Source organism: Mandrillus leucophaeus, unplaced genomic scaffold (genome assembly GCF_000951045.1).
Source record: "Mandrillus leucophaeus isolate KB7577 unplaced genomic scaffold, Mleu.le_1.0 Scaffold206, whole genome shotgun sequence".
NCBI classification, from domain to species: Eukaryota; Metazoa; Chordata; class Mammalia; order Primates; family Cercopithecidae; genus Mandrillus; species Mandrillus leucophaeus.
Window position 1 is genome coordinate 2,772,097 of NW_012102099.1, and position 13,212 is coordinate 2,785,308.

A 13,212-nucleotide genomic window follows, 5' to 3' on the forward strand; every position below is an offset into this window, starting at 1 on the left:
TTTATTATTATTTATTTTTATTTTTATTTTTACTTTTTTTTATTTTTTATTTTTTTTGAGACAGAGTCTCGCTTTGTAGCCCAGGCTGGAGTGCAGTGGCGTGATCTCAGCTCACTGCAAGCTCCGCCTCCCGGGTTCACGCCTTTCTCCTGCCTCAGCCTCCTGAGTAGCTGGGACTACAGGTGCCCGCCACCACACCCGGCTAATTTTTTGTATTTTTAGTAGAGACAGGGTTTCACCCTGTTAGCCAGGATGGCCTCAATCTCCTGACCTTGTGATCCACCCGCCTCGGCCTCCCAAAGTGTTGGGATTACAGGCGTGAGCCACCATGCCTGGCCAGGAAACCTGTTTCTAAGCTCAGCTCTTCACTGTGTGTTCTGTGCTTGGTTGAGTTTCCCAGGGCACCAGTGGCAGAGAGGGATTCATCCCAGCGACTCCAGGACTCTGTCTACACTCTGGCCTGCAGTGAAGGTTCCGAAAAGGGCTGGTGGACTCCCAAAGTTGGAGTCACTGGGATCTTCTCTCTCATCCCCCAGATCCAGTCCCATCCACTGGTAAATCCTGGAGCTCCTTCTTCAAGTTATGTCCCGATTCGGATCAATTCTTTCTACCCAGGTGTGATCCACCAAGCATCACCTGGGGCTCTGGTGACAGCAGCATCACCTTCACCTTCCTTCTTTTCCTGCTCTACTTGGCAGCCAGAGCCAGACCATGTCCTTCCTCTGCTCAAAGCCTCACGTGGCTCCCAGCTCACTTGGAGAAAAAGCTAAAGCCCTCACCCTGCTATGAGGCCCCTCCCAAGATGATGACCCTCACCTCTCCAGCCTCGTCACCTGCCCAGCCACAGCTCTTCTCCCACCCCCACTGTCCCCACCACACTGGCCTCTTTGCTGCTTCTTGAACACTCTCTGCAGGCTCCCAGCTCAGGGCTTTTGCATATGCTGTTCCCTCTGCCTGGAACACATCCCTCTGACACCCACAGGGCATTTTTCCTCTCATTGTCCAGGTCAATGCCCCCTCTCAGAGAGGCCCATCCACCTTACCTAAATGAGTATGTCCTAGCTCATTCTTCCTCCCCTGCTTTTCCCTCAGAGCACATAGCACTACCAGATAGCACATTTTGCCTTTGATACATATTTTGTGTGTGTCATTGCCTATCTCCCAGCCTGGACTTCAAGAGGACAGAAGTCTGTATCTGTTTTGTATTCTGATGGCTTCAGTGCCTGGAATAGTACTGATTTGCAGAATGAATATCCAGGGGTGTGTGTGAAGGGTGGGGGCAGTCACTCCCAGCCCTGCCCAGCCTCGCTATGGCCCCTCAGTCCCCTCTCCGGATATAGCTTTTCTCTCTGCCTGCCCCACCCCCTGACCCTCAAAGGCAGGCCAGGGCAGCAAGCTCATCCCTTAGGAGAGAGGTTTCCAGCTGCAGGGCAGACCCTCCTCCTATACCTCCATCCCAGATAAGCCCAACTGGAGCTGCCCTCTCATGGAGGGTACTCCAAGGATGAAGGGCCTTAGGGGAAGAGCCACCCTGAATATCTCTGGGCAGCCAGGAACCTGCTCACAGCCTCCGTGACCTCATCAGGAAAGAGGCAAGACTCATGAGAGTGAATGGTCCATGGGGAGTTACTATGCTTGTCCCCTTTTACAGATGAGAAAACTGAGGCTCAGAGAAGTGAATTTGTCTCTCGGACAGCTGGAGCCTCTGTCCCCTCCTCTGTAAAATGAGGAGAATAACTCCCCCCTCCTAAGGTTACCTTGAGGATTAAATGAGCTAAGTAAAGCCTTTAAACACAGAGCCCTGTGTGGCACATGGTAGATGCTCAATAAATGCTAGGTACGCTTGTTGTTCTGACAGGTGAACTAACTTCCCAAGGTCTCACAGTTAGTAAGTAACACAAACAAATTCAAACCTAGATCTGTCTGAATCTAAAGTGATTCCCAGAGGGGTGCAGTGGCTCACACCAGCACTAGGGGAGGCTGAGGCAGGAGGATTGCTTGTGCCCAGAGGTTCAAGACTAGCCTGGGCAACATAACGAGACATTGTTTGTCTCTACAAAAAACTTAAAAAATTAGCCAGGCACGGTGGTATGTGCCTGTGGTCCCAGCTGCTTGGGAGGCTGAGGTAGGAGGATCGTTTGAGCCCAGGAGTTGGAGACTGCAAAGAGCCGTGATCACACCACTGCACTCCAGCCTGGGCCACAGAGCAAGACCTTGTTTCAAAAAAAAGTTAAGCAAATAAATAAAGTGACTCGTGTTCACAGCCACAAAATAACAATAACAGCGACAATAGTAACAACACCTCCAAGCAATAACAGCATTTTCCACTGCAGGTGGTGGCGCTGAGGGTAAAAAGATAAGGTCATCAGGCGACAGCCCCTGCCTGGCACCCAAACCCGGACATTGGACCCTGCCCTCACGCTGCTTCCGCAGGGACGGGGGCAACCAGCAGAGCCTCCCTCTGGGGATGCCCCCCAATCTGGTTGCCTGGGGGGCCCAGCAGGGGTAGAGCACCCTGGGCGGCCCCGGGGAGCCCCCCGGGGGAGGGATGGGCGACCCTCGTGCTCTGGAAGGGGCCGCGCGGCCTGGAAGACATTACACGGCTGTCGGACGGGGGGCGTCGCTCGGAGTTCCGGAGGGGGTCCCGGCGGCGGACGCGCCGGGGTGAGGGGACCGCCCGGCCACAAAGCGCGCTTTGTTCTGCGCTCCCCCCGGGAGCTGGAACCAATGGATTGGCGGCAGCTGAGGTCATCTGTCAGGCAGAGCCGGGGGTCAGGCCCGGGGAAGGGGCGGCGAGGGAGGGCAGCGCGCATGGGCCGGCGGGGTGCGGGTCGGGGGCCGGTTAACGCACCCGCGCTCGCTGGCGGCTCTGCGGCAGGTCGCCGCGCTGCTTCGGGCCTCAGTTTACCAGTCTGTCCAACAGGAAAGATCATTTTGTCCTGTTCACCTCTGGGGGCTACTGTGAGAATTAGAGTAGGGGAGCTACAATGATGATGATGATGACGACGGAGGATGACAGCTTTCTCCTCATCGCAGTCTCTACTTCCCGCACCATGGAAGTGCTAAGGCAGGGGCTGGACGCAAATGTGCTTTGTAACCTATAGTGCATGCCTGCGTGGGAGGCGGAGATGGATGTTAAACCCCAGAGACTGATGTTTCACCCCAGAGACGGATGTTTCACTCTCTTTCAGCCCAGGGAAGTCAGTGGCTCCCCCTGATTCCCTGCCTTGACCCTGGGTGCCAGACTTGGTCTGCCTTCTCCAGGGCTGATAGGTGCAGCTGCCCAAGCCTGAGCCCAGGAACCCATTGGAGCCTGTCCTTGGTGCCTTCTGGTCCAGGGTGGGGCGGGACTGGAGTGACCCAGATAGGTGGGGTTTTTTTCTGACTAGAGGTAGGTCAGGGTCTGAAGGCTCTCCTCTATCTGCTACAAAACGACAGCCCTTTCATTCATGAATTCACTCATTCATTCATTCATTCACACTGCCACCTGCCTGTGCCTCAGAGTTCCCATCCAAAGGATAATTAGGCTTCTAAATATTTGATACAGGATCTCCTGGGGAAGGAGATCATCAAATACAGGGAGGCCCAGAAACTGCCCAAAATGTGTGTGTGTATTTTTGGGGAAAGGACTCATGGCTTTCTTGTGTTCTCAACCACATTCATGATCCCAAACAAGGCTAAGAAGTACTGGTTCGAGTGCAGGGAAGGAACATAGGCTCCCAAATTCCACAGGAGAGGGTGGCACTTGGAACGACCACTTTGGAGAGCAATTTGCCAGGGTCTTAGAAGATGGAAACGGTCATATGCATCAGCCAGGCAGCTCCACTCCTGGGTATACAGTTGAAAGAGCAGGGTGATGGTGGGGGCCGTTCACAGCTGCAAATAACTGTAAGCCCCCACACGTCCACGATCATGATCATGACTAACAAACAGCTACATTCACACCCTGGAACACCATGTAGCAGTGCAAAAGAATGAGCTAGAGCCACCTGGAATTCATTCATTTGCCAGATACTGATTGAACACTATTATCTTTTAGGCACTGTTCTTAGCACTGAACCTACAGTGATAAACAAGACAGATTAAGTCCTGCCTTAAGAACACACATTTGGCCGGGCACAGTGGCTCACCTGTAATCCCAGCACTTTGGGAGGCTGATATGGGAGGATTGCTTGAGGCCGGGAGTTGAAAATCAGCCTGATCAACATTGTGAGACCCCATCTCTACAAAAGAAAAATAAAAAATTAGCTGGGCCTGGTGACACACACCTGTAATCCCAGCTACTCAGGAGGCTAACTGGGAGGATTGCTTGAGCCCAGGAGTTGGAGGCTGCAGTGAGCCATGATGGTGCCACTGCATACTCCGGTCTGGGTGATAGGAAAAAAAAAAAAAAAAAGCAGACACAGAAGAAAATTTGGGAGAGTGTGACAAATGCCATGAAGAAAATAAAACTAGATAAAGGGACACAATGATGGGGGAGGGGGCTGTTTTAGACACTATGGTTGGGAAGGCCCAGGAAGAAGTGACATTTGGGCACAGACCAGAATGAGGGAGATTGGGAGAAGAACACACACGAATGGGATGGTTGGCGGCGGCACAGTGCCAAGGGAGAAAAGCAATCTGCAAAACAACACAAAAAAGAAAACATTCTTTACTTAAACACACATTCATTACTATCAAATTAGATGAGTCTGGAAGGGTTGATGCCAAATTCATGAAGGTAACTGTCTCAAAAGTGCAAAGGAATAACTGGGACTAGGTCTTGTGGTGGGCTTCTGCTTGCCTCTAATATTTTCAGTTTCTAATATTTAATTATTTAACATTTTAATATTTTAATGTTTAAAAGGTAAATATGGCTGAATGCAGTGGCTCATGCCTGTAATACCAATACTTTGGGAGGCCAAGGCAGGAGGATCACTTGAGGCCAGGAGTTGGAGACCAACCACCCTAGGCAACAGAGCAAGACCTGGTCTGTATAAAACGTTTAAAAAAAAAAAAATTAGCCAGGTGTGGTGGTGCCTGTAGTCCTAGCTACTCGGGAGGCTGAGGCAGGAGGATGGCTTGAGGCCAGGAGTTTGAGGTTGCAGTGAGCTATAATCAGGACATTGCATGCCAGCTTTGGTAACAGAGCAAAACCCTGTCTCAAACAAACAAACACATTTTAAAAAGTAAATATACTTATATAAAACTTGTGAAATGGCTGGGCATGGTGGCTCATGCCTGTAATCCCAGTACTTCGGGAGGCCGAGGCGGGCAGATCACCTGAGGCCAAGAGTTTGAGACCAGTCTGGCCAACATGGTGAAACCCCGTCTCTACTAAAACAACAACGAAAAGCTTTGTGAAACGAAGAAAAAAAAAAAAAGAAAAGAAAAGAAAAGAAAATTTAAATCTATCACGGTCAAATGGGTGGATTCCAGGGCAGGGAAGGCACATACTGCCTTTCACTGGAGCCAAGTTCCTGGGGGCAGAGGTTCGTCTGGGGAGGGACACTGTAGGCTCATGGTAGCCCAGCTAGTAGGAGCCCAGAAGCTTCTTGGAGAAGGTACCTCCTTTGCTGAGCCTGAGATGCTCTGGCCCAGCACTCCCAGTATAGACAGGAGTGGGTAGACATGTATGCAAGGTCACAGAACAAGAGCAGGTAAGTAGAACCTGAACTCCAGACTCCCGGCTGAACCCGGATTAACTATTCTGCCTCTCTCAGCCGGGCGCGCGCATCCAGTCCCTTTCCACGGTGGTAGCTCTGCAAGCCTGAGGGCCAGCCCTGCAGTGGGGGGCAGGAGAGCAGCGCCACCTGCTGCTATAAGAGGGAAACGCAACTCTCAGAGCCTTTAAAACCCAACTCCTCTTCCTTAAATGACCAACCAGTCCCCCTCTACTCCGAATCCGTTCTGCACCTCCTTCCCAGTGCCTGGCAGGGCCCTTAGCGCTGCCTGGTTGCGTCTTCTCTGCAAGAAGGAAAAGTTGTTTCGGGAGGGGGCGACCATCTTCACTCTTATTCCAGCCCAGCGGGCACAGGAGGAGTTTACTCGCAGAAGACCGTGGCACCTCACCCTCGCTACAAACCTTAGGGGTACACAGTCCATCTGACAGCCTGGAAGAAGTCCCCAGGGAAGGGACAGAACTACCCAAGGTCACACAGTTAAAGAGTAGACAAGCTGGGGGGAATGAGTAGACTCATTCCACTGGGGATGGAAGTGGGGAGGTCACTATATTTGAAAATAACTGACGCAGTCTAAATGAGTGGCTCTTAGTGTGTGGTCCCTGAACAGCAGCATCAGCATCATCTGGGAACTTCTTAGAAAAGCAAATATATTACTGGGGCCTTGCCCCAATTCACCTGAATCAGAAACTCCGGGGGCCACGTCTGTAATCCCAGCACTTTGGGAGTCTGAGGCGGGAGAATCGCTTGTGCCAGGAGTTTAAGACCAGCCCAGAGAACATGGCAAAACCCTATCTCTACAAAAAAATGAGAAGGGCGCACCTGTAGTCCCAGCTACTCAGGAGGCTGAGGTGGGAAGATCGCTTAAGCCCGGGAGGTCAAGGCTGCAGCGATCCATGATCGTGCCACTGCACTCCAGCCTGGGTGACAGGGCATGACCCTGTCTCAAAACAAACAAACAAACAAACAAAAAAACAAAGTGGGGGTGGAGCCCAGCAATCTGGGATTTAGCAAACAAGCTTGAGACCCTGAACCGTTGGTCTAAAGGAATTGCACACCCCTTTTTTTTTTAATTAAATAAACTTTTATTTTGGAATGATACTAGATTTACAGAAAAGTTGCAGAGATAGTATAAAGAGTTCCTGTATATCCTTCACCCAGCCTACCCCAAGGTCAACATCTTACATCACCATGGTACATTCGTCAAAACCAAGAGACTGAAATTGGTATATTAATTAAAATTCAGACTTTTTTCAGATTTACAGTTTTCCCACTAATGTCCTGTTTTTGTTCCAAGATCCAATCCAGGATACAACATTGCACTCAGGACACTCTCCCTTTTCAGTTCTATTATTGGTCACCTCAGTCATCTTTCCCTGGGAAAGAGAATGCGTGGGAAAAGTTGTTGTCCTTATTATTGAACTGGGGAAACTGAGGCTTAAAAGTGCCAAGTGACCAAGTTCCCTTAGAGGGCAGTGAGAACAAGGCCTGCCTTACTGTGTTCCCTTTCCCTGGGGACTCTTGATTTTCGGAAGCCCCTCTGGAATGTCCTACCTGGCCTAACCCCATACCACCAGTGCAGCAAGGAGGTGCCCCTACTACAGTGGGTCCAGTCCTTGGAGAGACTCACTTCCTGCCCCAACACCTCTTCCCCTAGACCCTGAGGGCCAAGACAATGTCTTAGTGCCTTCAGACTTGGCAGAGTGAGGCCCGTGAAACAGAGAGAGAGAAAGGGGGAAGAGGGAAATACTTTTATTTGCCCATCCAAAATTATTTGTGATAGGTGAAAAATGGCCACAAGCTCTGCGTGGTTCCCCTCATCAAGACGTGTCTGTTTCTCATCCCTTGAATCTGAGCAAAGCCTTGTGATTTGCTCTGACGGATAGAATTTAGCAGAAGTGACACTGTCCTAGTCCCAGTTCCAGGCCAAGAACCCAAGAAGTCTTTCAGCTTCTACTCTCACTCTCTTGGAACCCTGAAGCTATCATGTGAATAAGCCTCAGCTAGCCTGCTGGAGAGGCCACATAGAGGAGAACCAAGCAACTCCAGCCAACAGCCTGTCACCTTCCAGGCAAGTGAGTAAGGCTATCCTAGACCATTCAGGCCCAGCTGAGGTCATCAGCTGACCTTAACTCCATGAGGGATCCCAGGTGGGAGCAGCAGAACTGCCCTGTTGAGCCCAGCCCAAACTGCTAACCCACAGGATTGTGGGAAAATAGAGGGTTTGTTTCTAGCTGCCAAGTTTGGGGATGGTTTGTTACACAGCAAAACCTAACTGGTACACAATTCCGCCTTTCTCTCTTGGTAATGGGATCCCAGTTTTATTGCAGGAGGCAGTGTACCAGTCTCAGTAGATGGAACACGATTGGTCTACTCAACCATGACAATTCTGTTCCCTGCTGTCTTAGCTTTCTTTGCAGCTAGAGGTGCAATGGTAGCTGGCTCAGGCCAAGGGCATCTAAGTGAAAATATGCAGAGGGAGAGAGCAGGAAACAGACTTCTGACTAGGTTTTACTTTCTGATAGGTGACAGGTCCAGCTAGTTTGGCCCTTCCTCTTCCTCCACCCCTCCTTCCTTGAACGCAGACATGATTCTTGGGGATACAGCAGCCATCTTGGGACCATGAAGTAACAAGCACTGAGATCAAGGCAAAAGGATCCAAGATGTCGCCCCTACCTTTGTGGAGTTGTTGAACCAATACCATTAGCCACCCATCTCCAGAATCCATGCTACGTGGAAAAACAATCTTCTGTTTGTTTAAACCACTGCAACCAAGGTTTTCCTATCCTTGCAGCTGAATGTAGTCTACATAAGAGGTTACATAGACAAAAATGCAGAGGGATCCTTGTCCTTGGGAATTTGGAGCCGGCAGCATGTGGCTCTCCAAGCGCATCTCTGTTCTCATTTCACCTTCTCAGTAATGCTTCAAGGGTAAGGCCATGATCCTATTGTCACAGAGGTGGGAACTGGGGCTCCCACACTGCACAGTGAGTCCAAGGCCTTGTAGCTGGCGAGAGGGGTGCCCAGAGTCAGACCTTCTCCCCAGGTGCAAAGAGAATGCACCCCTGCTATCCCTTCTGCATGGCCCAGCCTGCTGGAGGCCAGGTGTGTCTTCTGGGCTCCTGAAGGTGGCAGCAGGTGCCAAGGAGGCTGCTACTGCAAGTCTGGTGTGGATGCCCCCAGGTACACCCTTAGGTCTGAGAGAGTGGACTGGACAAGCTTGGCGGGGATGGTCTCTTGCTGCAGCTGCTGGTAGGCCGCGTAGCGGTGGCAGCCCCCGAAGGAGTAGAAGTAGTCACCTCCCTGGGCCCCTTTGATCCAGAGGACATCGATGGGGGGCACGCTGTCTGGGTTCTCCTGGGGAGAAGGGGCACAGAGTCAATGGATGGTACAAGGCTTGACAGTTTGTAAAGCAGACTTTGTCCACCTGTGCCGCGCTCCTTATAAGGTGATCACACTGGACTACTGTGAGAGACAACTGCTAAATATCAGGAATTTTGTGAGCTGGTCGACATCACTTTGTAGCTTGAAAATCAGCCATGGGAGAGTATTTACACCAGAGAAATGGACAGATGCTGCAAATCAGGGATTTCTCCCACACATGTATCAGTACACCACATGCACACTATCCATTGGGCCCTGTTGTAGACCCTGGGAATACAGTACAGCTGGAATGAGACTGAATAAGGCCCTGCCTTCAAGGGGCTCCAGTCTAGTGGGGCAGATGGAGCAAGAAGTAAATATTAGAGTGACAAATGCTATAATGACAATAACACAGGTGAGAGGACAGAGATGGGGTCCACAAGGCCTCTCTGAGGTAAGAAGGAAGCAGAGTACTTGGAAAGATTCAGAAGCGGGGCTGGGCATGGTTGCTCACACCTGTAATGAGAACTTTGGGAGGCCGAGGTGGGTGGATCACTTGAGGTCTGAAGTTTGAGGCCAGCCTGGCCAAAATGGCAAAACCCTCTCTCTACCACAAAAATTAGCTGGGCATGGTGGTGCATGCCTGTAATCACAGTTACTCAGGAGGCTGAGGCAGGAGAATCGCTTGAACCCAGGAGGCAGAGGTAGCAGTGAGCTGAGATCGCACCATTGCACTCTAGCACAGGCGATGGAGCAAGACTCCATCTCAAAAAAAAAAAAAAAAAAAAGAGAGAAGTGGAATAGTTTCAATTAAGAGCGTAGCTGCCTGGGTTCAAATCTAGCTCACTGCTTAACAGCTATGTGATCTTCGGCAATTAATCTTTTTGTGCCTCAGTTGCCCCATCTATCAAATGGGATGGAGATAACCGATCCATCTCACAGAGCTTTTGGGTTAAATGAGTTAATATATATAAAGCACTTTAAATCATGCTTGGCATATCGAAAGCGCTCAGTAACGTATGCTGTGTATGACCTGAGGGAAGAAGATTCCACGCAGAGGGAACAGCAAACGCAAAGGGCCTGAGGCCAGAGCACCTTCACCGTATAGGAGGCACAGCAAGGAGGCCAGTGTGACCAGAGTGGCCTCCAGGGCTCGAGGAACGGTCAGAGAGGCCAGCAGGAGCCAGATGGTGCAGATCCGTTTCTGAGAGAAGTTGGTGGGCCTGGAGTGTTCGCGATAGGGGAGAGTGATATGATCTGATGCACATTCTAGAATCCTGTCACGGGAGAACAGACTTGGCAGGGCGGACAAGGGCACAACGCAGGAAGACAGAGGGGAGGCCCTTGCAGGCATTCAGCAGAAGATGCTGGTCTGGATGACGGTGTGGTGGGGACAGGGAGAGGTAGACGGGTTTGGGACACATTTAGGGGGCAGGTCCGAGGGGTCTGGCAGAAGGGGTGAATCCAAGGATCCAAGGGCAAGAGAAAAGGGAGAATCTAAGTTGGCTTCCTGTTAGGGGCCCGCACAGCCAGGTGGAGAGTGGGTCATCCTCTAAGTAGGGAAAACCTGGGGCAGGATGGGTGCAGCGTAGAGCACTCTGGGCAGACCCCATTAAGTGTGAGCGGCCTGGAATGCCTCCTGCTGCTGGCCCACGGGTCCTCGCTCATGATTCCACCAATGATTATTCAGCAGTAAGGCGCAGCAGTCACGAGCCTGCGCTCTGGAACTCGGCACACCTGACTTTGGATCTCGGCTCCTCTCCACAGCAGCTGGGGCACCCAGCCCTCTGAATAACATTCCTCACCTGTAAACTGGGAATAAGACATCCTAGAGGGCTGCTGCTGAAGAGTCAGTGAGCTGATGCCTACCGGGTATCCGTAGAGCACTACGGAGGGGCAGCCGTGCCAGGCAGGCCTTGCGCTGGGTACTGAAGGCACGATGGTGGATGGCCAGAATGATGGCTCCCAAAGATGTCCACGTCTGAACCCTTGTGAATACGTTACCTTACATGGGAAAAGGGACTTGGCGGACGGAATTAAGGTAAGGATCTTGAGATGCAGAAATTATCCAAGGTTATCTAGATGGGTCGAATGTCATTATCAGCGTCCTTAAAACTGGGAAGAGGGAGCAGAAGAAGAGGTCAGAGTGATGCGATGTGAGAAGGCCTTGGTCTAATGTTGCTGGTTAGAGGAAGAGGCCAGAAGCCAAGCAGTGTGGGTGGCGTCTGGAAGCTGGGAAAGGTGAGGAAATAGATTCTCCCCTAGAGCCTATAGAAAACAGTGCAGCCCTGCTTGATGTTAGCCCGGTAAGACCCATTTTGGACTTCTGACGATAAATAAAGCTGTGTTGTTTTAAGCCATCAACTTTGTGGTAACCTACAGTGGCCCCAGAAAACTAATATAGGTGTACGTAAGCAAAGGAAGAGCTGGTTCTGGCCCTTGGAGCCTACAGTTCTAGCATGGAAGGCAGGTGTCTAAACAGGACGTTAAAAGCCAGTGAGCTGTAATCCCAGCACTTTGGGAGGTTGAGGCAGGCAGATCACTTGAGGTCTGGAGTTTGAGGCCAGCCTGGCCAATATGGTGAAACCCCATCTCTACTAAAATACAACAACCAGCCAGGCGTGGTGGTGGGTGCCTGTAATCCCAGCTACTTAGGATGCTGAGGCAGGAGAATAGCTTGAACCTGGGAGGCAGAAGTTGCAGTGAGCTGAGATCGCGCCACTGCACCCCAGCCTGGGCGACAGAGAGAGACAATGTCTTTAAAAAAAAAAAAAAAAAAAAAAAAAGCCAGTAGATCAGAGCTATGCAGGTGGTCACACAGGTGGCTGCAGGCCCACAGAGCTCCTAACCTGGTAGGGACGGTCAGGGAAGATGCTGACACTGAGACAGGAAGACTGAGGAAGAGTCAGAAACAACAAGGCAGAGACAGAAGGGGTTCTCAACAGGAGAAAAAGCCCAGTGGTGGGACAGGGCGTGTATGGCAGATCCCTTCCCATCTCAGCCAGGCACTGTGCTACTGTTGCGGCAACAGATAAGATGGGACAAGGTCCTCGCCCTTGTAGAGTTCACAAGAGGTCGGGAAGACAGAAAATAAAATGCAACACAAATAAATGTATGATATAATTTCTGGTGGACATAAGTGGTATCCTGAGAAACATCTCGGGCTAAGGGGAGAGCTAGAGACGCCAGGGACCCTGACCAAGGGTGATCAAGGAGGCAGAGAGCTGGACCAGGCAGGGGGGCAGGCCCTGTGGTTGTCGGGGGAAGTGGCTCCAGGCAGTGAGGACAGCAGTGTAAATACTAGGACTGAAAGTTAATCGGGGGTGGCTGTAGAGGTGCTGGGTGGGGCTTAGGGATCTCATGTGCTCACCTTCCAAGGGTCAGGGGGGAGGGGACGCAATGTCGTGTAGGCCTAACCTGACACCTGTTCTTGCACCTGCCAGAATCACTCCGGCATTCTTAACACCCTCCCTCAGTGGTGGAGCTGACCCTTGACCTCTTCCACTTCCCATTCAGACGAGGGCCTCCCAGCAGATACGACACACCCAGTCCCACTGTCACTGACTGTCACAGCCATGATAACCCACGGCTTATCTCCGGGTAGTGCAGTGGCCATGTGCTGGGCAGTGGGGGCCGGCTGCCTGGGTGTGAATCCTAGCCGTGCCACTTTTTAAGCGCCTGATCTTAGTCAAGCCGCTGAAATCTTCCCTGCCTCAGTTTCTCGTTTGCAAAAGAGACACTCTCTACCTCATAGGTACTCATTGGGTTGGCATTGGAAACTAAGGGACTTCCTGCAGCTCCTGGACCACTGCAAGCACTAGCGTTATAAGCATTATCATCACTACTTTAATTATCTCGTCCAATTCCCTCCTTGCTCAAGTGAGGAAACAGAGGCCCAGAAAGGCCCAGCCACTTGCTCAAGGTCACACAGCAGATGCTAAGCTCCGGCTGAGCCTGGAACCACTCCGTCTCGCCTCCATCGTGGCGACCTCCCTCCTCCGGTGACCTCCCCTCCAAAGCCCTCCCTCCGGCTGGCTGGACTCCTCGGGGCCTCACCCGGATAGTGTTCACGAGGCTCTGCACCTTGGCGGGGTCCAGCACGGACGGCAGCGGCCGGATAAGCACGTTCAGTGGCACGTTGTGTACCGCGGCGATGCAGCCCGAGTGGATGCTGCCGCCCTGCGCGCCA

At 51.6% G+C, this 13,212-nt stretch overlaps 1 protein-coding gene across 1 annotated transcript in view; it reads right to left on the reverse strand.

The window, feature by feature from the left end:
* Nucleotides 1-6,731: 6,731 nt before the first annotated feature.
* Nucleotides 6,732-13,212, reverse strand: part of SRXN1 (sulfiredoxin 1) — a 7,109-nt gene continuing 628 nt past the window's right edge. The window contains exons 2-3 of the mRNA XM_011979881.1: nucleotides 13,080-13,211; nucleotides 6,732-9,017 (exon numbers count right to left, since the gene is read on the reverse strand). Of these exons, the coding sequence (XP_011835271.1) occupies nucleotides 8,814-9,017; nucleotides 13,080-13,211 (336 nt within the window). The 3' untranslated portion in view covers nucleotides 6,732-8,813. The remainder of the gene's footprint in view (nucleotides 9,018-13,079; nucleotide 13,212) is intronic.